Source organism: Rhinoraja longicauda, chromosome 18, assembly GCF_053455715.1.
Source record: "Rhinoraja longicauda isolate Sanriku21f chromosome 18, sRhiLon1.1, whole genome shotgun sequence".
NCBI classification, from domain to species: Eukaryota; Metazoa; Chordata; class Chondrichthyes; order Rajiformes; family Arhynchobatidae; genus Rhinoraja; species Rhinoraja longicauda.
Genome location: NC_135970.1, coordinates 34,886,823 through 34,911,954, shown reverse-complemented (window position 1 = coordinate 34,911,954; position 25,132 = coordinate 34,886,823). Strand labels below are relative to the sequence as shown.

Below are 25,132 nucleotides of genomic sequence, written 5' to 3'. Positions count from 1 at the left end.
AATGCCAGGGACACAGTGTTTAGACGTGTTTAGGCACAAAATGCTGGAGTAACTCAGCTGGACAGGCAGCATCTCTAGAGAGATGGATCTCTACAAAGATGCTGCCTGTCCCGCTGAGTTGAGGCCAGTTCATTGGCTATATTTAAGAGGGAGTTAGATGTGGCCCTTGTGGCTAAAGGGATCAGGGGGTATGGAGAGAAGGCAGGTACAGGATACTGAGTTGGATGATCAGCCATGATCATTTTGAATGGCGGTGCAGGCTCGAAGGGCCGACTGGCCTCCTCCTGCACCTATTTTCTATGTTTCTATGTCACTCCAGCATTTTGTGTCTATCTTCGGTGTAAACCAGCATCTGCAGTTCTGTCCTACACATTAGGTGTGGTTAGACTAGCTAGGTCTAAACACGTCTAGACTAGATGTCTGAACACATTCTTTCGTTGTTCGTGGTCTTCTTTCATTGTTCGTGGTCGTGTCTACATTCTGAATCGTGACCATTTCACCGCCACCTCACAATCGCTGCCTTCCAATGCGGCAAAGAATCAGAAAATGCAATCCAAGTCCGCATGTTTCTACCCACGAGAATATTATTGCCTTCGAAGTAAGGAAATCCGATTTTAACACGTAGTATCCAGAGGTGCTGCCTGTCCCGCTGAGTTACTCCAGAATTTTGTGTCTACCTTCTGTGTAAACCAGCATCTGCAGTTCCTTTCTGCACACCCTTCACCACGATATGTGGCGTGTCTTGCCTAATTACAACAAAGGAACTGAGAAGAATAACACGTTAAAACCTCCCGATCATCCATCGGCTTTAATGGAATGTAAAGATTTCAGATGGCGCTAAATGTAATAATTTTTTCGAAAATTCCTACCGATCCCTACATAACACTAAATGGCTCAATTGTAATGTATAGTCTTTCCACTGACTGGTTTGCACGCAACAAAAGCCTTTTCTCCGTATATCGGTAAAGGAATCAAGGGATATGGGGAGAAAGCAGGAACGGGGTACAGATTCTAAATGATCATATTGAATGGCGGTGCTGGCTCGAAGGGCCGAATGACCTATTTAACTCCTGCACCTGTTTTCCATGTTCTATGTTTCTATGATCTGTTCTTTGTGCACATCAACACCACACCAATGTGTGCATTGGGTTCATTCATAAATGTTGACCACCCTTCTTCTTTACTTTGCAAGAAGAAGTTAAAATGAGACACAAAAATGTTGGAGTAACTCAGTGGGACAGGCAGCATCTCTGGAGAGAAGGAATGGGTGACGTTTCGACCCGAAACATCATCCATTCCTTCTCTCCAGAGATGCTGCCTGTCCCGCTGAGTTACTCCAGCATTTTGTGTCTACTTTAGAATAGACCATTGTTAGCTCGGAGAAGGTAACAACAAGGCAAACAGAGATAAAATGTAATCAGGGGGGACAGTCAGGCTGGTCGGAGAAATGGGAAGGGGGGAGGGATGGAGAGAGAGGGAAAGCAAGGGTTACTTGAAGTTAGAGAAGTCAATATTCATTGACTTGGTGAAGGTGACAACGATGTACACAGAGAAGAAGTTGTGATTCGGTTTAAAAGTCAACTTTCTTTGTTGGGATTTCAATGCAACCTCGACATTACTGGATGCAGAGGAATCTCTTCCCCTTCACGCCACCCGTGACACATCGCATTGTGCTATCAAAGGCTCCCAATCAGTCATCCCCACCTTTACCAATGAGATGGCTGGAAGGCCAAGTTTACTTCCGGTTCTAATATCAAAAGTCAAGAGTCAAGAGTGTTTTATTGTCGTGTGTCGCAGATAGAACAATGACATTCACACTTGCAGCAGCACAACAGAATATGTAAACATATTACACTGTACACAATATAATAAACGAGAACAAAAGTTCAGTGTATGTAAAAGATAGACACAAAATGCTCGAGTAACTCAGCGGGACAGGCAACACCTGAGCAAAGGTGTTGAGCAAAACGATCGCCGAGCCTGCGTTTGGTTTCACCGATGTAAAGAAGTTGACATCTAGAGCAGTGGATACAATAGATGAGGTTGGAGGAGGTGCAGGTGAACCTCTGTCTCACCTGGAAAGACTGTTTGGGTCCTTGGATGGAGTTGAGGGGGGAGGTAAAGGGACAGGTGTTGCATCTCCTGTGGTTGCATGGGAAAGTGCCCGGGGATGGAGTGGTTTGGGTAGGAAGGGACAAGTGGACCAGGGAGTTATGGAGAAAATGGTCTCTGTGGAACGCAGAAAGGGGAGGGGATGGGAAGATGTGGCCAGTAGTGGGGTCCCGTTGTAGGTGACGGAAATGTTGGAGGATGATGGGCGGCACGGTGGCGCAGCGGTAGAGTTGCTGCTTTACAGCGAATGCAGTGCCGGAGACTCAGGTTCGATCCTGACTACGGGTGCTGCACTGTAAGGAGTTTGTACGTTCTCCCCGTGACCTGCGTGGGTTTTCTCCGAGATCTTCGGTTTCCTCCCACACTCCAAAGACGTACAGGTATGTAGGTTAATTGGCTGGGTAAATGTAAAAATTGTCCCTAGTGGGTGTAGGATAGTGTTAATGTGCGGGGATCGCTGGGCGGCACGGACTTGGAGGGCCGAAAAGGCCTGTTTCCGGCTGTATATATATGATATGATATGATTTGTTGGATACGCTGGCTGATGGGGTGGAAGGTGAGAACGAGGGGGATTCTGTCCTTGTTACGAATGGGGGGAGGGGGAGCAAGAGCGGAGCTGCGGGATATAGAAGAGGCCCTAGTGAGAGCCCCATCTATAATGAAAGAGGGGAAGCCCCGTTTCCTGAAGACGAGGACATCTCTGATGCCCTAGCGTGAAACACCTCATCCCGGGCGCAGATGCGGCGTAGACGGAGGGATTGGGAGTAGGGGATAGACTTTTTGCAGGAGACAGGGTGGGAAGAAGTGTAGTCCAGATAGCTGTGCGAGTCAGTGGGTTTATAGTAGATGTCAGTCACTAGTCTGTCTCCTGTGAAGGAGATGGTGAGGTCCAAAAACGGGAGGGAGATGTCGGAGATAGTCCAAGTATATTTAAGAGCAGGATGGAAATTGGAAGTGAAGTGTATGAAGTCAGTGAGTTCTGCATGGGTACAAGAGGTAGCACCAATGCAGTCGTTGATGTAGTGGAGGTAGAGGTCAGGGATGGGGCCAGTGTACGTCTGGAACAGGGATTGTTCGATGTACCTGACAAAGAGGCAGGCATAGCTAGGGCCCATGCTAGTGCCCATAGCTACGCCTCTGGTTTGGAGGAAGTGGGAGGAGTCAAAGGAGAAGTTGTTAAGGGTAAGAACCAGCTCTGCTAGGCGGAGGAGAGTGTTGGTAGATGGGGATTGGCTGATTCTACGTCAAAGGAGAAGTTGTTAAGGGTAAGAACCATTTCAGACAACAATGAACAGTTGTGTTTACTATTCCACCATTTAATGTTAGGCACTCCAAATACGCTCTGCCAAATGCACACATTTGCAAGTCATTACCCACATGTGCTCTAATACATACACAAAATGCATGATCCTATTCAGAAATAATTGTAAATAATTAATTGAAAATTAATTTGTAAGTGGATGAGTTAACTGTTTAAATATTAGAACCTGGTTTTATTCTAATTCTTTATTCTGGTCCTGCAATTCAAAAGCTCTTCATAATTTCTGAGTCAATTTCTGTGTTATTGTCTTCCCAATGGAAAGGCTCTCTTTTCTTACTTGTCTTTTGCTTTGCTGACCACAAAATTAAATTATTCATGCAAACATTGAGTTAGCAATCCCATAAAATTATTTTCCCCAACACCCCCGGTAAATTTAAGTTGGTTATTGTTGAATCCCGTCTCAACAAAAGTGTAACCAATCTAGATAGAGTCATAGAGTGATATAGTGTGGAAACAGGCCCTTTGGCCCATCTTGCCCACACCGGCCAACATGTCCCACTTCCACTAGTCCCACCTGCCTGCGCTTGGCCCATTTCCCTCCAAACCTGTCCTCTCCATGTACCTGTCTAACTGCTTCTTATACGTTGGAATAATCCCAGCCTCAACTACCTCCTCTGGCAGTGTGTTCTACACACCCACCACCCTGTGTGTGAAAAAGTTACCCCTCAGATTCCTATTAAATCAAGGCAACTTGATAACATTTATACAACGTGGCTGAAACCATTAACTTTTGCACAATATTTTTGTTGACACATTACAAAACAATAGCTAGATCATTTTAAGACAAGAAAGGAAATATGCAAGTTAGATGCAAAATTAGTTTGCATGTTGTTTTGATAGAGGTACTTCCTTTATGGATGTTGATGATAATGTTATCAAGGTGCCTTAATAAGTCAGTCATGTCAGTGCACAGGAGAATTGGACTATTAAAAATATATATTATCAAACTATAGAGAAAGTCGGGTTTTGAAAGGATAATCAATGATCCATCTCCACCCAGGGGAAATATAGTATGAAAATTGCAAAGAGACTGAGCAGGACTGGGCTTAGAATGAAATGTGAATGTGCCAAATGTAACTGCCTACAATCCCACACACATTATGTTACTTTTTAAGTGCATTATTATCATCACCATGGCTCAGAACTAGAATGCTATTTCTATGTTAACATTTATATTGAAAAGAAACAATTGTATCATAACTATATTATTTTATTTAGTTTCTTCTCTCTCCAATTTTCAAGGTTTCAAGATTTCAAGGTCAGTTTCTTGTCACATGTGCCAATTAAGGTACAGTGAAATTCGATTTACCATACAGCCATATTAACAAAAAAAGCAACAAGACACATAACTACATAAAAGTTAACATAAACATCCACCACAGCGGATTCCCCGCGTTCCTCACTGTGATGGAAGGCAATAAAGTCCAACCTTCTTCCTCTTTATTCTCCCGTGACCGGATTCCTATTCATTAATAATATTAGCTTACTGTTCTTGATCTCTGTTCCATGGTTGGCCTTTCTGCTTTCCGATGCGTTTATCATGTATTTATCATCAAGTAAGGATTTCTCTGTCTCCTACCATGTGCATTTTTAAACAACCCAAATTTTACATCAAATCAAGACCAACGTTCACTTTTGGATCATACGAGGAATTGCTGAGATCATTTCTCCCATCCCATACCATCTGAATGAGAAACACCCCAATTCATTTTGATGTCTTTCACAAGGAGAATGATGGAAACACTGACAATGAATTGATTTAGAGTCTTATCCATACATATTTGAGAAGAAACCGTAATAAAATAAGCAGTTACCATTATGTTTCAAAACATAAAATTACAGGTATGTTAACGTTCCCCCCAGTTTGTAACTTAAAGTCATCCTTTTCCATGTCATATTGTTCAATGAGTCTTCATCCCTTTTCAAGTTTATTAGTTCTCAGAGCAGAATTAGGCCATTCAGCCCATCGTGTCTATTCTGTCATTCAATCATGGCTGATCTATCTTCTTTCCCTCTCAACCCCATTCTTCTGCCTTCTCCTCATAACCCCTGACACCATTTTAGAAGACAGACACAAAATGCTGGAGTAACACAGCAGCAGGTCAGGCAATATCTCTGGAAGAAAAGAAATAGATGACGTTTTGGGTCCAAACCCTTTTTTTAAAATGTGTACTGAACAGACCTCAATTGTGGGAAAATATCTTCGGTTAACACTCTATTTTGGACAAGGGTGAATGGTATAAATGTATTGATATTTTCTACTGGTATTGCTTAATTGTTTACACTGCTTGCCCCTTTTTTGGATAATATAATGATAAAAGAAACAACTTAGGACCAAAGACATGTTTTATAATTTTGGGAATAAATCATATTCTCAATATTGTAATATTCTGGAGTACTATAATCAAGTATTTGTTTTCCAGTTTTATGTCTGAAGAATCAGTCTGAAGAAGGGTCTCGACCCGAAACGGCACCCATTCCTTCTCTCCTGAGATGCTGCCTGACCTGCTGAGTTACTCCAGCATTTTGTGTCTACCTTCCTGCTTTATGTAGTGACATAGTGTGGAATAGTGCCAAATTTCTGGACCGCCATGAAGGAGGGGGAGAACAATGAAACAGAAACATAGAAAATAGGTGCAGGAGTAGGCCATTCGGCCCTTCGAGCCAGCACCGCCATTCAATATGATCTTGGCTGATCATCCAAAATCAATTCCCCGTCCCTGCTCTCTCCCTATATCCCTTGATTCCATTGGGCCTAAGAGCTGAATCTAACTCAAAACAATGGAGGACCTGGGGAGGGGGGACTACTGGGAGGGGGGGAGAACAATGGAGGATCCAGAGCGGGGGAGGGGGAGGGGAGGGGGGAGAACAGAGGAGCCAGTGCGGGATAGTTTGTAACTTTGTCAGCGCCCTTTATGTGGTGACTATTTGCATACCTTGGGTATGCAAGCAAAGAATTTCACTGCGCCTTGGCAATAAAGTATTCCATTCCATCTATTGGGATTCCTGTTATGTCATGTATACTACTTGCCTCTAGAGAGTGTAGTAGTGAAAAGAGGTCAAATTTACAATAATTAAAAAGGTTGGATTCTATATTATATTGTTACAAATATATGAATATTTATCTGATTCAGATCATATTGATATTTATATTTATGCTAGACCAAGTGGACCCATTGGGCCCAAATCTCTCCTGCATTGGTGCAGCACCCTCTCCTCCACCCATCCCCTCTCCCCCCTCCCCCATTACCCCCTCCCCCATTACCCCCTCTCCCTCCCTCCACCCTCCACCCTCCCTCCTCCCTCCCCTCCCCTTCCCCTCTCCCTCCCCCTTCCCCTCCCCGTTCCCCTCCCCCCCACTCCATCCCTCTCAACCCCCCCTTACCCTCCCTCCACCCCCTTTCTCCCCCCCACCCCCCAACTTCCCTCCTCCCCCTCCCTCCCTTGGAGATAGATTTAAACTTTAAGATGTGAATAACTATAAAAATATAACACCAATTTTAATAAAACTACTTGCATTACCATTAGAGTGACGACGGTGAGTAAGGTGGGCCTAAAATTGTTGTGCTATCGTGTACCGTTTCGGCTGTAGTTTGATCACAAACAAACAAACAAACGAGAGTTTTAGTATATAGATTCAGCAGTCTGAAGGAGGGTCTCGACCCAAAACGTCACCTATTCCTTTTCTCCAGAGATGCTGCCTGGCCCGCTGAGTTACTTTTTTGCATCTATCTTATATTTATCTGTGTTCTGTGTTCTGTGTTGATAATTCAGAGGTTTAAAAGGACTTAATAAAACTAAAGTGCAGATAATAGTAAACTAATAGTAAACTATCCAAATAGTAAACTATCCAAATAATTTTAGTATCTCAGTTCTGCGTGTATTTCACTTACAATTATCATTTGGACAAGTTACACAAATATACACTGGATGATAAGCTATAAAAATTATTGATTATGGAAAACCATCTAACTCATATAATTGAAAAATGAGTTTTATCCACTCTTCCTTCCTTCTCCAATAGCCTTTACATTGTTATCCCTCAGAATCAATGCCTATCTTTCTTCGAACTCCAGCTTTGATTCCATTTAATAGGCCCCAGCTTCAGCATTAAATGGGTCTTATTAAAGTTGCAAATCAAGATTACTGTGACAAAGATAAGCCATTCCTTTTTTCTCTCTTCTCAGACTGAGACATTTGATGTACTGTACATGATAACTACCCACTAACAACAGTTCTTCACCGACATCAAGTGGGGCAGGAGCAAACAAAATGTGCAGGAAGGAACTGCAGATGCTGGTTTAAACCTAAGGTACACACAAAATGCTGGAGTGACTCAGAGGGACAGGCAGCATCTCTGGAGAGGAATGGAATGGAGAAGGAATGGGTGATGCTTCGGGTCGAGACACTTCTTCAGACTAGTCAGGGAAAAAGGAAACGTCACCCATTCCTTCTCTCCAGAGATGCTGCCTGTCCCGCTGAGTTACCCCAGCATTTTGTGTCTATCTTGGGCAGGAGCACGTCTATCGAGCTGCATTCTTGTAGAATAATCCATAGCGAACATAATTATCAGTCCCGAGAAGGGTCTGGACCCGAAACATCACCCATTCCTTCTGTCCAGAGATGCTGCCTGTCCCACTGAGTTACTCTAGCATTTTGTGTCGATCTTCAGAATTATCAGCAATGGCCATTCCCCTGAGTCCTCTTTGGTCTCCATTGACCTCGACTGTTCTCCCCATCAAGGAGACCAGCTCTTCTCTCATCTGTTTGCTGCTCATCATCGACATGCAGTATTAGTCTTCATGTATCTGCTGATGATACCACCTCAACTTCATAACAATTTCTTTCTGACTTCCCACCTGCTCAGCATCTAGTGCTGGATGAGATAGACGTCCTTCAATTTTGGATAAGATGAAGCTGACAATTTTTCCCATTGCCAGAAAATGTTCATAAGGTCATAGGTGACCGGAGCAGAATTAGGCCATTTGGCCCATCACGTCTGCTCCACATGGCTGATCTATCTCTCCCTCCTCACCCCATTCTCCTGCCTTCTCCCCATAACATCTGACACCCATACTAATCACAAATCTATCTATCTCTGCCTTAAATATATCCACTGACCTGGCCCCCACGGCCTTTTGTGGCATACAGATTCACCACCCTCTGACTAAAGAAATTCCTCCTCATCTCCTTCCTAAAAGAACGTCTATTAATTCTGAGGCTGTGACCTCTAGTCCTAGACTCTCCCGCTAGTGGAAACATCCTCTCCACATCCACTCTATCCAGGCCTTTCACTAGTCTGCATGTTTCAATGAGGTCCCCCCTCATCCTTCTAAACTCAGTTTATGCTGAAGTAACACAGCAGGGCAGGCAGCATCTCTGGAAAGAAGTCCGAAGAAGGGTCTCGACCCGAAACGTCACCCATTCCTTCTCTCCAGAGATGCTGCCTGTCCCGTTGGGTTACTCCAGCATTTTGTGTCTGTCTTTGGTGTAAATCAGCATCTGATGTTTCTTCCCACACCATATTCCACCATGTAATTTTGCCAAGTCCAGTTGTCTTTTGAAATATCCTCAAATATTTCCAATATTTATTCCCAATAGTTCTCCCCAAAAATCTTATTGAAACATATAAAATTCTTAAGGGGTTGGAGAGGCTAGATGCGGGAAGTTTGTTCCCGATGTTGGGGAAGTCCAGAACCAGGGGTCACAGCTTAAGGATAAGGGGGAAGTCTTTTAGGACCGAGATGAGAAAACATTTCTTCACACACAGAGAGTGGTGAGTCTGTGGAATTCTCTGCCACAGAAGGTAGTTGAGGCCAGTTCATTGGCTATATTTAAGAGGGAGTTAGATGTGGCCCTTGTGGCTAAAGGAATGAGGGGGTATGGAGAGAAGGCAGGTACAGGATACTGAGCTGGATGATCAGCCATGATCATATTGAATGGCGGTGCAGGCTCGAAGGGCCGAATGGCCTACTCCTGCACCTATTTTCTATGTTTCTATGTTTCTATGTCACTTCAGTCATCCTACCACCCCCCCCCCCCCTCCTTGTCACAGTGTCTGGAGAGGGGATAAGGCTCAGTCTTCCATCACCAATGAATCTAAGATGTGTTTGGAGCCATTAAATATTTAGACCCTGGTGCCGAGATTTACACTGCAAAGTATTTACATATTAATTGGAAATTTCCAAAGATCATCAGTCACCGAGATTAGATTGTTTGATTATGAAACACGACGCAACATATAGATGCGCTTAGAAAGATAATGTAAAGATATTAATGCTGTGTATGAGGGTTTTCGCGCAGTGTGATTTCTCCAGAGATCTAGATTGATGTGACCGGACTTTGCTGTTATTTCCCGTGGATGCAATGTTCTGTCTTCCACTCAGGTGTTTATCTTTTACCCTGAAGTGTGCTGGCGTAATGTAGTAATAAACTGGCATGGGAGGTGTTTATCCGACTCAAAGCAAAAAGGAACGAAAGATTTCACTGTGCTCATTCGTGTATTCTGTCCGCTCTCTCTGCCTCTCTGCCTCTCTCTCTCTCTCTCTCTCTCTCTCTCTCTCTCTCTCTCTCTCTCTCTCTCTCTCTCTCTCTCTCTCTCTCTCTCTCTCTCTCTCTCTCTCTCTCCCCCCTCTCTCTCTCTCTCTCTATCTCGCTCTCCCCCTCTCTCTCTCACACACACTCTCTGTCCCTCTCTCTCGCTCTCTCAGTCTGTCTGTCTATTTCTTCCCCCAATCTGCTTAAGTCTGTCTGTCTGTCTCTCCCTGTCTCTTTGTCTGTCTCCCTGTCTCCCTGTCTGTCTCTCTCCGTCTCTCTCTCCCTCTCTCTGTTTCTCCCTGTCTCTGCCTCCGTCTCTGTCTCTCTCTCTGCGCCTCTCTCTGTCTCTCCCTGTCCCACTCTTTCAGTCTCTGTCTCCCTCTTTCTCCCCCCCCCCCATCTGTCTCTCTCCCTCTCTCTGTTTCTGCCTCCGTCTGTCTCTCTCTGCGTCTCTCTCTCTCTCCCCCACACTCTGTCAGTCTCTGTCTCTCTCTGTCTCTCTCTCCATCTCTCTGTCTCTCTCTGTGTCTCTCTCTGTCTCTCTCTCTCTCTGTGTCCCACTCTCTGTCAGTCTCTGTCTCTCTCTCTCTCCCCCCCCCATCTGTCTCTCTCTGTCTCTCTCTCTGTCTCTCTCTCCGTCTCTCTTTCTGTCTCTCTCTCCGTCTCTCTCTGTGTCTCTCTCTCTGTCTCTCTCTCCATCTCTGTCTCTTTCTGTCTCACTCTCTGTCAGTCTCTGTCTCTCTCCCCCCCTCCCCCCCTCCCCCACCTCTCTCTCTCTCTCCCCCACCTCTCTCTCCCTCTCTCTCCTTCTCGCTCCCTCTCTCTCCCTCTCTCTCCCTCTCTCTCCCTCTCTCTCTCCCTCTCTCTCTGTCTCTCTCTGTCTCTCTCTCCCTCTCTCTGTCTCTCTCCGCCTGCATGTTGGCAGTGTGACCTGTACCGTGGGCACCACTAGTCAGAGCGCAGTGCAGTGCGTTGCATGCGGGGGCGGCTTGGCAGGTTAACACGTCTGTAATTTGTCCCTCGGGTAGTGTTCTCCCTGCGACATTTGCTGGTTTAACGCGGACGCGCTGTGATCGAAACCAATCGTTCAAACGCCTATTTTAATTTAGAAGAACACTGCAGAGTATCGAGAGAATGCGCCCATATTAAAGGCAACAGCAGAAGCATCTTTGTGTAGGAAGGAACTGCAGATGCTGGTTTAAACCGAATATAGACACAACATGCTGGAGTAACTCAGCGGGACAGGCAGCATCTCTGGAGAGAAGGAATGGATGGGTCTGAAGAAGGGTCTCGACCCGAAACATCACCCATCCCTTCTCTCCAGAGATGCTGCCTGACCCGCTGAGTTACTCCAGCATTTTGTGTCTATCACTGATTTTATAGAATTTCGGCCAAACACCAAAACAAAAATGTAGTATAAAAGGCATTCAGCGATCTGTCGTTTCAGTTACTATAAGAAAAATAACTTGCAGATGCTGCCTGACCCGCTGAGTTACTCCAGCATTTTGTGAATAAATGTCGTTTCAGTTACTTGTGTTTCCATACACAAAGTGTCTTTATCTGCCTCCGTTTAAAAGGCCGGTCGAACGATTCATTTTTAGTTCGTGAATAATTCGTATGATTCTACATATCCAACCTCGGGAAATTGAATATTTTAATTCATGTTATGAATCTAACAGGAATCTAATAGGTAGTATAAGAAAATAACTGCAGATGCTGGTACAAATCGATTTATTCACAAAATGCTGGAGTAACTCAGCAGGTCAGGCAGCATCTCGGGAGAGAAGGAATGGGTGACGTTTCGGGTCGAGACCCTTCTTCAGACTGACCCGCTGAATGGATGGGTCTGAAGAAGGGTCTCGACCCGAAACATCACCCATCCATTCTCTCCAGAGATGCTGCCTGACCCGCTGAGTTACTCCAGCACTTACTTGGTGCATATCTTCATTTAAAATCCACTCTAGTTGCTAGTACCAACTATAAACATTTTAAAGGGTTTGAAAGGTTAAACCTACGATAAAAAGGTTTACCAATAAACATTTCATAGAGAATAATGTTGTGAATCTGTGGAATTCTCTGCCACAGAAGGCAGTGGAGCTCAATTCACTGGATGTTTTCAAGAAAGGGTTAGATATAGCTCTTAGGGCTAACGGAATCAAGGGATGTGGGGAGAAAGCAGGAACGGGGTACTGATTTTGGATGATCAGCCATGATCATATTGAATGGCGGTGCTGTCTCGAAGGGCTGAATGGCCTACTCCTACCCCTGTTGTCTATGTTTCTATGTTTCTAATTATCGTTTTGCAAAATAACTGCAGATTATCAAGACTTGCCAAATTGGTTATGGTGGACAAGTAACCACAGAGCCTTCAATATAGATGCTGTAAGTGTGTGAACAAATCAAAATCCAAAATTCGCCTTTTGTTTATTCCACACTAAAGGTCCGTAGCTTTTTATTGTTGAGATATAAATCAGGATTCTGCAATTTCAGTTGTGAGAAAAAAAAATATCGTGTTGCACATTTAATTTAGTTTAGAGATACAGCATGGAAACAGGCCCTTCGGCCCACTGAGTCCGCACTGACCAGCGACCACCTCGCACACAATTAACACTGTCCTACACACACACACTGGGGACAATTTACAGTTTTACCGAATCCAATTAGCCTACAAACCTGCACGTCTTTGGAGTGTGGGAGGAAACCGGAGCACCCGGAGTAAACCCACGCAGGTCACGGGGAGAACGTACAAACTCCGTACAGACAGCGGCCGTAGTCGGGATCGAACCCGGGTCTCTGGCGCTGTGAGGCAGCAACTCTACATTTTTTTTGGTTTTACACTTGGGGTCTTTAATACGCCACGTGCTGTCAAGTCATTCAGTTTGAATGTGTATTAATGAGATTGTTTTAACAATTTACATAGTGAAGGAGGATCTCGACCCGAAACGTCGCCCGTTTCTTCTCTCCAGAGATGCTGCCTGTCCCGCTGAGTTACTCCAGCATTTTGTGTCCATTTACTTCTAAAGGGGGTGGAATAAAGGGGGTGGCCGATTGGGGGCAGTGGATCTGAATGGCTGGTTCTAACAACAAACTATGCTTGTCGGCCAAAGTGAGACGTTTTGCTGCCCCCGGGGACACCGTTTTAATGGACGAAGCCACATGGAACTGCAGGTGCTGGTCCACAAAATAAAAAGACACAGAGTGCTGGAGTAACTCGGCGAGGTGATCCGACCATTGGGAACAGTTATTACCTGAATCTTTCCCCCATTGCCCACTGAACGCCCAGACGGAATTAAAATAAAACCGACCAAATAAAACACTATACGTACTTGTTATTGTACTTAGACACAAAAAGCTGGAGTAACTCAGCGGGTCAGGCAGCGTCTCTGGAGAGAAGGAACAAGGGGACGTTTCGGGTCGAGACCCTTCTTCACACTGAGAGTCAGAGGGAAAGGGAAACGAGAGATCTAGACGGTGATATAGAGAGATATAGAACAAATGAATGAGATATATGCACAAAAGTAACCCGTGATAAAGGAAGCAGGCCATTGTTAACCGTGGGCTAGGGAAGAATGAACTACATGCAATGAGACTCAACAAGACGGCTTTGAAACTGGGAACAACGACTTGGTTAGGGGAGGGACTGAGAGAGAGAGAGGGGATCCAAGGATTAATTGAAGTTAGATAAATCAATATTCATACCGCTGGGGATTATAACGTTTGTTATCCAGATGGTATTATTATTTTACTGTTTTCAAGAGAGAGTTAGATTTAGCTCTTTGGGCTAAAGGAATCAAGGGATATGGGGAAAAAGCAGGAACGGGGTATTGATTTTGGATGATCAGCCATGATCATATTGAATGGCGTGCTGGCTCGAAGGGCCGAATGGCCTACTCCTGCACCTATTTTCTATGTTTCTATGTTTCTATGTTTATGGTATTATTTATTGCCTTTCTGAGTATAGACGTGAGTATCGTTGTAAGGATAAGAAAAGAACTGCAGATGCTGGCACAAATCGAAGGTATTTATTCACAAAATGCTGGAGCAACTCAGCAGGTCAGGCAACATCTCAGGAGAGAAGGAATGGGTGACGTTTCGGGTCGAGACCCTTCTTCAGACCGAAACGTCACCCATTCCTTCTCTCCTGAGATGCTGCCTGACCTGCTGAGTTACTCCAGCATTTTGTGAATAAATACCATCGTTGTAAGGATTGTTGACTCGTTTTCCACCATTACTGTGGTTAGGTTAACATTTTGTTGAAAAAAAATGATTACAACACTGATCAAGATTAAATTTCTTAGCATAATTTCTACTTTTCCAAGAGGATGTCAAAGGCAACATTAGTTGAACTAGTCTGCGAAGTTACAATAGACAATAGACAATAGACAATAGGTGCAGGAGTAGGCCATTCAGCCCTTCGAGCCAGCACCGCCATTCAATGCGATCATGGCTGATCAGTCTCAATCAGTACCCCGTTCCTGCCTTCTCCCCATACCCCCTCACTCCGCTATCCTTAAGAGCTCTATCCAGCTCTCTCTTGAAAGCTTGTAAAATAAATTGTAACAAATACATTTTTTTTTCATGGAAACTGTGTTGAGGCAAATTTAAAAGGCTTGTTCCTTCTATTCTGATTATAATTCAGGGTTGTAGATTCAGGAATCCCTCTCCCTGACACTCAGTCTGAAGAAGGGTCTTGATCCAAAACGTCACCCATTCCTCCTCTCCAGAGATGCTGCCTGTCCCGCTGAGTTACTCCAGCACTTAGTGTCTATCTTCTGGATTCAAGATTCTGATTTTGATCCTGATTCAGGATTTTAAGATTCCCCCCCAATTAATAATTGAAAATCACAGATTCGTTTTCAGTAAATTTTCTATAAAAAATAAAATTTATCAGTAATTTCCAACATTACAATATTTTCAATATTGCCACAGAAGGCTGTGGAGGCCAAGTCAATAGATATTTTTAAGGCAGAGGTCATTTAAAAAAAATACTAATATGGGTATTAGGGATTATGGGGAGAAGGAAGGAGAATGGGATTAGGAGGGAGAGATAGATTTTTACCCAGAGAGTTATGAATCTGTGGAATTCTCTGCCACAGAAGGCAGTGGAGACCAATTCACTGGATGTTTTCAAGAGAGAGTTAGATTTAGCTCTTAGGGCTAACGGAATCAAGGGATATGGGGATATACCAGGAACGGATACTGATTGAAATGAAATGAAATTCCTCATATGTTGCAAAACACACTTGGCCAATAAAGTATATTATTATGATTCTGGATGATCAGCCATGATCGTATTGAATGGCAGTGCTGGCTCAAAGGGCTGAAGGGCCTACTCCTGCACCTATTTTGAATGTTTCTATGTTTCTATGTTTATTGTCGTAAGTCCAGATAGAACAATGAAATTCTTAGTTGCAGCAGCAATACAGAATATGTATATAACGTAAAGATAGGATAGATGCAGAGAGTCTGCCTATTTTCTATGTTTCTATGTTTCTATGTACTGATTTTGAATGAGCAGCCATGATCATATTGAATGGCAGTGCTGGCTCGAATGGCCTACTCCTGCACCTTTTCTCTATGTTTCTATGTTTCTAGAATATGTATGATGGTATTTCTCCGGCTTTTTTCCCCCCAGAGTATTTGGTGCTGCCATCTTCCTGACCTCCTGCTTGAATTTGCTCATCCCGTCCGCAGCGAAAGTCCACTATGGTTTTGTGATGTTCGTCAGGATTCTGCAGGGGCTGGTGGAGGTAAGTTTGGTCTCTTGTGGGGGCAACAAGAGCAAGAGGAATCATTTCCCAAACGCTCCCAACCCCGACATCTACAGGTGCAGGAGAATGGGGTCTGGAGGGAGAGATAGATCAGCCTCGAATGAATGGCGTAGACATGATGGGCCAAATGGCCGAATTCTACTCCTCTTCCTTTTGACCTTATGATCATTGCTCCAAAATAAGCCCAACCCCCTTTTTATTAACTTCAAAAATAAACTTTATTCAGAATAAACAATCTAAGACAGAAACTGTGGAAAAACCATATTTAACCATTGAATATTCTCATACTCTGGTTAGGTCTTGATAGGAGCAGAATTAGGCCATTCAGCCCGTCAAGTCTAATCCGCCATTAAATCATGGCTGCTCTGTCTCTCCCTGTTAACCCCATTCTCCTGCCTTCTCTTCATAACCGCCGACTCCCGCACTGATCAAGAATTTATCTATCTCTGCCTTAAAAATATCCACTGACTTGGCCTCCACAGCCTTTCGTGGCAATGAATTCCACAGATTCACCACCCTCTGACAAAAGAAATTCCTTCTCCTTCCTAAAGGAACGTCCTTTAATTCTGAGGCTGTGGCCTCGGGTCCCAGACTCTCCCACTAGTGGAAACGTCCTCCCCACATCCACTCTCTCCAGGCCTTTCACTATTCGGTAAGTTCCAACAAGGTACCCCACTCATCCTTCTAAACTCCAGCGAGTACAGGCCCAGTGCCGACAAACGCTCATCATAGGTTAACCCACTCATTCCGGGGATCATTCTCGTGCCTCGTTCCTTTGTCGCTCAACTTATAATAAGTTTAGTAATAGTTGATAATAATGTTTGACTAATAGTATAGCACATAAGCTGTGTATAAAACTATGAACGCTGTATGTTTGCAGGGCGTTACGTACCCGGCCTGCCATGGCATTTGGAGTAAATGGGCTCCACCGTTAGAGAGAAGTAGATTGGCAACCACCTCGTTCTGCGGTAATCAGTACTTTGTTTATCCTGTACGTTTTTTGTTAATGTTCACAAGTTCATGTTATAGGAGCAGAATTAGGCCATTCAGACCTTCAAGTCTACTCCACCATTCTATCATGGCTGATCTATCTCTCCCTCCTAACCCCATTCTCCTGCCTTCTCCCCATAACCTCTGACACCCGTGCTAATCAAGAATTTGTCAATCTCCGCCTTAAAAATATCCATTGACTTGACCACCCCCTTTGAATTCCACAGATTTACCACCCCTCTGATGAAAGAAATCCCTCAGATGGACACAAAATGCTGGTGTAACTCAGCGGGACAGGCGAGAAGGAATGGGTGACCTTTTGGGTCGAGACCCTTCTTCAGACTAGAGTCAGGGGAAAGGGAAACGAGAGGTGTAGCCATTCGGTGATGTAGAGAGAAATAGAGCAATGAATGAAAGACATGCAAAAAAGTAACGATGATATTGGAAACAGGCCATTGTTAGGTGTTTGCAAGGTGAGAACGAGGAGCAACCGGGAGATCAGGTAGGTCCAGGCAGACTGAGCGAAGGTGTTAAAGAAACGATCGCTCAGTCTCGCCGATGAATAAGAGTCCACATCTTCAACAATGGATACAGTAGATGAGGTTGGAGGAGGTGCAAGTGAACCTTTGCCGATTTGGTTATTCCTCCTCATGTCCTTTCTAAAGGAACGTCTTTTTATTCTGAGGCTATGGTCTCTGGTCTTGGACTCCCCCTCTGTCCAGCGCCTTTCACTATTCGGTAAGTTTCAATGAGGTCCCCCTCTCATCCTTCTAAACACCAGTGAGTACAGGCCCCAGTGCCGTCGCACGCTCATCAAATGTCAAGAAGACCAAATGTTAATAAATGTTGTTGGGTTTCATCCTTTCAGTGTGATCTTACATGTGGATTGATTTGTTGCAGGGTCTTATGCTGGAGCGGTTATTGCTATGCCTCTTGCTGGGATTCTAGTGCAATACACTGGGTGGCCTTCTGTGTTTTATGTGTATGGTAGGTTCTGAATTGTGTCTTTTGGTTCACTCAATAGTGCACAAGGTCATAAAATCATGTGTTAGGAGCAGAATTAGGCCATTCAGCCCATTAATACTCCTCCTTTCAATCATGGCCCATCTATCTCTCCCTCCCAACCCCATTCTCCTGCCTTCTCCCCATAGCCTCTGAGACCTCTACTAATTAAGAATCTATCTATCTCTGCCTTTAAAAATTTGGTTCAATCTGGCTTCCTATTATTCATTTTTATTGATATTGAAAACTGAGGGTTGAGTGGGGCAAGCAACCAATATGATACTTTTTAAGTTGCGCCATTGCTAAGACAAATTTCTGTTGAACTTTGATTGAAAGGTACAGGATGGAAACAGGCCCTTCGGCCCACCGAGTCCACACCGCCCATCCGTTCACACGAGTTCTATGTTATCTATCTTTCTCACCCACTCCCCGCACACTAGGGACAATTTACAGCGGCTATTCAACCTACAAACCCGCATGTCTTTGGGATGTGGGAGGAAGCCTGGAGAAAGCCCACGCAGGTCACAGGGAGAACATGCAAACTCCGTACAGACAGCACCTGAGATCAGCATCGAACCCCGGCAAATGCCCTAGTGTGTAGGAATAATAGATTACACTGAGGTAGTAAGCAAGAGTTGCCATGTTTCCTGGGCCATCTTGTACCCTTTAAGTTCAGTTGTTAAGAAAGTAGAGTCTTAACTTGGCCATAAAGGCCCGTTGTCGTGGCGACGGCACTGGGTGGGAGTTGCAGGTGCCGGCCTGGCCTGGCCATGTTGCCGATGTTCTCCTCTGCCACTCCAATACTGATCACTATGTTTTATGAATTATGTCAATATTTTAAAATGGGGCTAAAAGTTCTTTGTGGAATAATACCAGGAGTGATGGGGCTGCACTTAGTTGTAGAAGCTTCACCATTGCCTTGCAAATGGAGATGTAGCAGGTTCTTTCTACAAATGTCCAGAATTATGATTTATTCTGCCTTGTTTTACAATATGCCAATTAATACCTGAATAATGCTGTTAAGTCCTGATAACACATTAATAGCATGTCCTGAACTACTATCCACCTCATTTGGAGACCCTCGGACTATCTTCGATCGGACTTTACAGGCTTTACCTTGCACTAAACGGTATTCCACTATCATGCATCTGTACACTGTGGGTGACTGGACTGTAATCTTGTATTGTCTTTCCGCTGACTGTTCAACACGCGACAATAAACGAGACTAAACGAATCTTATAGACAATAGACAATAGGTGGAGGAGTAGGCGATTCGGCCCTTCGAGCCAGCAGCGCCATTCACCTTGATCCTGGCTGATCATCCACAATCAGCACCCCGTTCCTGCCTTCTCCCCATACCCCCCTGACTCCGCTATCATTAAGAGCTCTATCTAAATCTCTCATGGATGCATCCAGGGAATTGGCCTCCACTGCCTTCTGAGGCAGAGAGTGCCACAGCTTCACAACTCTCAAAAAGAGTGAAACACATTAATAACATCGTAAGTCATTAGTAATTGTGGTCGTTGTAGAACAAAGGAATTCTGTATTACAAAATCCACCAACTAACTCTGCTGTTTTTGGCCTAGGGTCTTTTGGAATGGTGTGGTATATATTTTGGGTTCTGGTATCCTATGAAAGTCCAGCAGCTCACCCAACCATTACAGAAGAGGAACGCACCTACATTGAAGAGAGCATTGGTGAAGGTGCCAACCTAATTGGAGGAATCGATGTATGATAATTTCCATCCATCTTTCTTTTTTAGTTTAGTTGTGTGAGAGCATAACAGCATTTTTTAAACTTTGTCATCCTGCCTACCTGCGTTTGGCCCATACTCCTCTAAACATATTCTACCACGTACCTGTCTAAATATTTCTTAAACATTGCTTTGGTACCTGCCTCAAATACCTCCTTCGGCAGCTCGTTCCATACACCCACCACCCTTTGTGTAAAAAAAGTTAGCTCTCAGGTTCCTATTAAATCTCTCACCTTAAACCTATGTGCTCTAGTTTTCCATTCCTCTAATCTGGGCAAGAGACTCTGTCTCTTGCCCAGATTAGAGGAATGGAAAACTAGAGCACATAGGTTTAAGGTGAGAGATTTAATAGGAAATCTTAATAGGAAACTAGAGCACATAGGTTTAACAAACCTATTCCTCTCATGATTTTGCACATTTCGATAAGATTACCCCTCATCCTCCTGCCTCCTGCGCTCCGAGGAATAGAATCCTTGCTTACTCCATACAGCTCAGGCCCTTAAGTCCTGGAAAAGTCCCCATAAATCGTCTCCGCACCCTTTCCAGCATTAGTTGTTTATGTGGGCTGATTTTTCTCAATAGTCACGGTGCGGTGTAATTTTCTGATTTTTAATGCGTTCAATTTACAAATGGGCGCGATGCAATAAAAGAATCGATGCACATCGCGGGTTTAAAAAAACAACTCCATTATAACTGGTTCTGTACTTTTTAAAATTTAGAAATACAAGACACCATGGAAAAAGTTCTTTACCTCTCTGCCAGTCTATGCAATAATTGTTGCAAACTTCTGTCGAAGCTGGACATTCTACCTGTTGCTGATTAGTCAACCTGCCTACTTCGAGGAAGTATTTGGATTTGAAATCAGCAAGGTAACTTTTATTACATGGAAACATAGAAAATAGGTGCAGGAGGAGGCCGTTTGGCCCTTCCAGCCAGCACCGCCATTCATTGTGATCATGGCTGATCGTCCGCAATCAGCAACATTACAGGTAACATTTTAATAGGATAGACCAGCATCGGCAATTCTTTTTGATATCCAAATGGTTTACGGAAAGTATACTGAAATAACATCAAATTTGCATTGTGTAGGAAGGATCTGCAGATGCTGGTTTAGAAACATAGAAACATAGAAAATAGGTGCAGGAGTAGGCCATTCAGCCCTTCGAGCCTGCACCGCCATTCAATATGATCATGGCTGATCATCCAACTCAGTATCCCGCACCTGCCTTCTCTCCATACCCCCTGATCCCTTTAGCCACAAGGGCCACATCTAACTCCCTCTTAAATATAGCCAATGAACTGGCCTCAACTACCTTCTGTGGCAGAGAATTCCACAGATTCACCACTCTCTGTGCGAAAAAAAACGTTCTCATCTCGGTCCTAAAAGACTTCCCCCTTATCCTTAAACTGTGACCCCTTGTTCTGGACTTCCCCAACATCGGGAACAATCTTCCTGCATCTAGCCTGTCCAACCCCTTAAGAATTTTGTAAGTTTCTATAAGATCCCCCCTCAATCTTCCACAGCGTCTTTTAAAGACTTTAAGTATGGAAATCTCTCGTGGTCAAAATTCCAAAACTGCCAAAAATGCAATTTAAGAAGGAATGCGTGACGTTTCAGGCCGAGACCCTTTTTCAGACTGAGTCAGGGGAGAGGGAGATCCCTCCATATCTTTATGTTTCCCTCTCTCCTGACTCTCAGTCTGAAGAAGGGTCCCAAACCAAAACTTCACCCATTCCTTGTCTCCAGAGATGTTGCCTGTCCCGCTGAGTTACACCAGCATTTTGTGTTTAAATTCCATTTTTGGCAGTTTTGGAATTCTGACCACGAGAGATTTCCATACTTAAGGTCTTTAAATGAATTTTGAGTAAATTAATTATTTCACTGTAACGAAGATCTTTCACTGCTCGAATTGTATGTAGAGGGATGATTAGGTTAATGTGTGAGGAGCGTTTGTTGGCACTGGGCCGGTATTTGCTGGAGTTTGGAAGGATGAAGTGGGATCTCATTGAAACCTACTGAATCATGAAAAGCCTGGATAGAGTGGATGTGGAGAGGATGTTTACACTAGTGGGAGAGTCTAGGACCAGAGGTCACAGCATCAGAATGAAAGGACATATCTTTAGAAAGGAGATGAGGTGGGATTTCTTCAGTCAGAGGGTGATAAATCTGTGGAATTCATTGCCACAGAAGGCCGCTGAGGCAATAGACAATAGACAATAGACAATAGGTGCAGGAGTAGGCCATTCGGCCCTTCGAGTCAGCACCACCATTCAATGTGATCATGGCTGATCATTCTCAATCATGTCAATGGATATTTTTAAGGCAGAAATAGATAGATTCTTGATTAGTACGGGTGTCAGGGGTAATGGGAAGACGGCAGGAAAACGGGGATAGGAGGGAGAGATAGATCAGCCATTCTTGAATGGTGGAGCAGACTCGATGGGCCGAACGGCTTAATTCTGCCCCTATGCCCTACAGTCTTACAGAAATCATTTTCCTTATTCTCTTTAACTGTGCAGTGTTATTATTTCAGGTCGGCATGTTATCAGCCCTGCCACATCTTGTCATGACAATTATTGTACCTATTGGTGGGCAGATTGCGGACTACCTCAGAGCCAAGAGGATACTTTCAACTACAATGGTCAGAAAGATAATGAATTGCGGAGGTACACATTCTATTTTTCATGCCAGTACTTAAATATTACTCTGTATATATTCTATTCATAGCTAGATCTACATTATTGAGATGCGTACACTCGCGAAAACATACGACTGATTTAGGTTCAGGTAGCCCCGGCATTCCCTCTCTCTCTCTATCCCTCCCCCACCCAAGTCGCACTAGCTTGTTGTTTTCAACCTACAAACAGCTAACAATGGCCCTTTTTCTTTATCATCGTTACTTTTTTGCATGTCTTTTACTCTTTGTTCTTTATCTCTCCACATCACCGTCTATATCTCTCGTTTCCCCATATCCCCAACCAGTCTGAAGAAGGTCTTGACCTGAAAACGTCACCCATTCCTTCTCTCCAGGGATGCTGCCTTTCCCGCTGAGTTACTCCAGCTTTTTGTGTCTATCTTGAGCGATTTATAAATCTTAATACTGTTGCGTTGATTATAGTGTTGGAACCTATTGCATTCTTTATGAGTTTAAGAATATGAATTTATGAGTTTTTGGTGGCACGGTGGCGCAGCGGTAGAGTCGCTGCCTTACAGCGCCAGAGACCCGGGTTCAATCCTGACTACGGGTGCTGTCTGTACAGAGTTTGTACGTTCTCCCCGTGACCTGCGTGGGCTTTCTCCGGGCGCTCTGATTTCCTTCCACACTCCAAAGGCGTGCAGGTGTGAAGGTTAATTGGCTTCTGTAAAATTGTAACTTGTCCCTTGTGTGTGTAGGATAGTGCTAGTGTATGGGGTGATGGCTGGTCGGCACAGACTCGGATTCGAATAATGGTACTCTGCAGTGACCACATTGAGTAATCTGTAAAATCCATGTGGGAAGCAGTCAATGAGATGAACTACAAATGTAATTCCTTCGCCACTGTCTACAACGTGACCTTTAGCATTGTATTTATAATCAATTAATATTGCCCATGATATTCTCTGTTTATTTTGCTGTTTAATAATACAAAAATGCACAGAGATCTTTACCCAGAGTAGGGGAATCAAGATTCAGAGGACATCAGTTTAAGGTGAGAGGGGAAAGATTTAATTGGAACCTGAGGGCCATCTTTTCACACATGGATGGTGAGTGTACAGAACGAGCTGCCAGAGGAGGTAGTTAAGGCAGCTATGATTGTAGCATTTACAAGAGATTTGGATGTGCAATAATAATACATCACGGAAACAGGTCCTTGGCTAACTGGGGGCTAGTGGAACCAAGGGATATGGGGAGAAGTTGGGCAAAGGTTACTGATTGTGGATGATCAGCCATGAACACAATGAATGGCGTTGCTGGCTCAAAGGGCCGAATGGCCTCCTCCTGCACCTATTTTCTATGTTTCTATTACTCGTACATGCCGACAAGATGCCACATCTAAGATAGTCCCACTTGTCCGCAATTGGTGCATGTCTCTCGTAGCCTTATCTATCTATGTACCAGTCCAAGTGTCTTTTAAATGCTATTATAGTACCTGCCTTAATTACCTCCTCTGGCAGTTCATTCCGTATATCCACCACCCTCTGAGTGAAAAAATTGCCCTGTCAATTCCTCTCGTGATTTTATAACACGACATCGCTCAATGCTCGTGACTAATAACTTAATTCAAGTTGCAGGTTGGAATTTTTTTGTTCTGCTTTGGTACATATGACAACTTTTGACTCTTGACTCTTGATTTGAAAATCTAAACTAAATTGAATGATAATTGTGTAGGAAGGAACTGCAGACGCTGGTTGAAACCAAAGATAGACACAAAAAGCTGGAGTAACTCAGCGGGACAGGCAGCATCTCTGGGGAGAAGGGATGGGTGATGTTTACGGCCGAGACCCTTCTTCAGGCTGTCAGGTGAAAGGGAAACGAGAGATATAGACTGTGATATATAGAGATATAGAACAAATGAATGAAAGATATGAAAAACGTAACGATGATAAAGGAAACAGGTCATTGTTAACTGTGGGCTAGGTGACAACGAGTTACAGGCAATGAGGCTCAACAAGACGGCTTTGAAGCTGGGACAACGACAATGGTGGGGGAGGGATGGAGAGAGAGGGGGATGCAAGGGTTACTTAGCCTTGCTGTTTACTAATTGCTTGTATTTCATTTCCGTGAAGGTTTTGGCTTGGAAGCAACATTTCTTCTCGTGGTCGGCTACTCACAAAATAAAGCGGTGGCAATTTCATTCCTTGTCATGGCTGTTGGCTTCAGTGGCTTTGCGATATCAGGTAAGGCAATGTTTAATGTTACATGACGACTCCATCACTTTAGTTTAAGAAACAATAGACAATAGACAATAGACAATAGGAGTAGGCCATTCGGCCCTTCGAGCCAGCACCACCATTCAATGTGATCATGGCTGATCATTCTCAATCAGTACCCCGTTCCTGCCCTCTCCCCATACCCGCTGACTCCGCTATCCTTAAGAGTTCTATCTCGCTCTCTCTTGAATGCATTCAGAGAATTGGCCTCCACTGCCTTCTGAGGCAGAGAATTCCACAGATTCACAACTCTCTGACTGAAAAAGTTTTTTCCTCGTCTCCGTTCTAAATGGCCTACCCCTTATTCTTAAACTGTGTCCCCTGGTTCCGGACTCCCCCAACATTGGGAACATGTTTCCTGCCTCTAACGTGTCCAACCCCTTATACGTTTCGATAAACGTAAGCTTTTACAGCCAGGAAAGGCGAGTCTAAGGTTCTGATGACCATTAAATGTTTCCAGGGGATAGTCAGGAGTGAGATTTCTTCATTGTGCCAGTCCAGGTCTCACCACCTCTCAACCCAGGATGTTTCAGGCTGGGGAAATGGGCCAGCAAAGCTTATCAATGGACTCCCACATGCAGTGATCCAGGCCATTGTATCTCTGCCTGGCTCATTGTGGAGACAACACTTCAGTATCTTACCTCTTCACAGCTTTCCTCTGCCTTTAGTAAAATGCCTGATCGCGCTGTGAACAGTATCTTATTCCTATTAGTGAGTTAATAGCATCGCGTATT

At 44.1% G+C, this 25,132-nt stretch overlaps 1 protein-coding gene across 1 annotated transcript in view; it reads left to right on the top strand.

The window, feature by feature from the left end:
• slc17a6a (solute carrier family 17 member 6a) overlaps window positions 1-25,132 on the top strand; it is a 41,786-nt gene that overhangs the window by 11,362 nt on the left and 5,292 nt on the right. Inside the window, exons 4-10 of the mRNA XM_078415494.1 lie at window positions 15,606-15,720; window positions 16,622-16,709; window positions 17,632-17,718; window positions 19,320-19,462; window positions 20,206-20,355; window positions 22,021-22,153; window positions 24,255-24,365. Coding sequence (XP_078271620.1) covers window positions 15,606-15,720; window positions 16,622-16,709; window positions 17,632-17,718; window positions 19,320-19,462; window positions 20,206-20,355; window positions 22,021-22,153; window positions 24,255-24,365 — 827 coding nt within the window. The remainder of the gene's footprint in view (window positions 1-15,605; window positions 15,721-16,621; window positions 16,710-17,631; window positions 17,719-19,319; window positions 19,463-20,205; window positions 20,356-22,020; window positions 22,154-24,254; window positions 24,366-25,132) is intronic.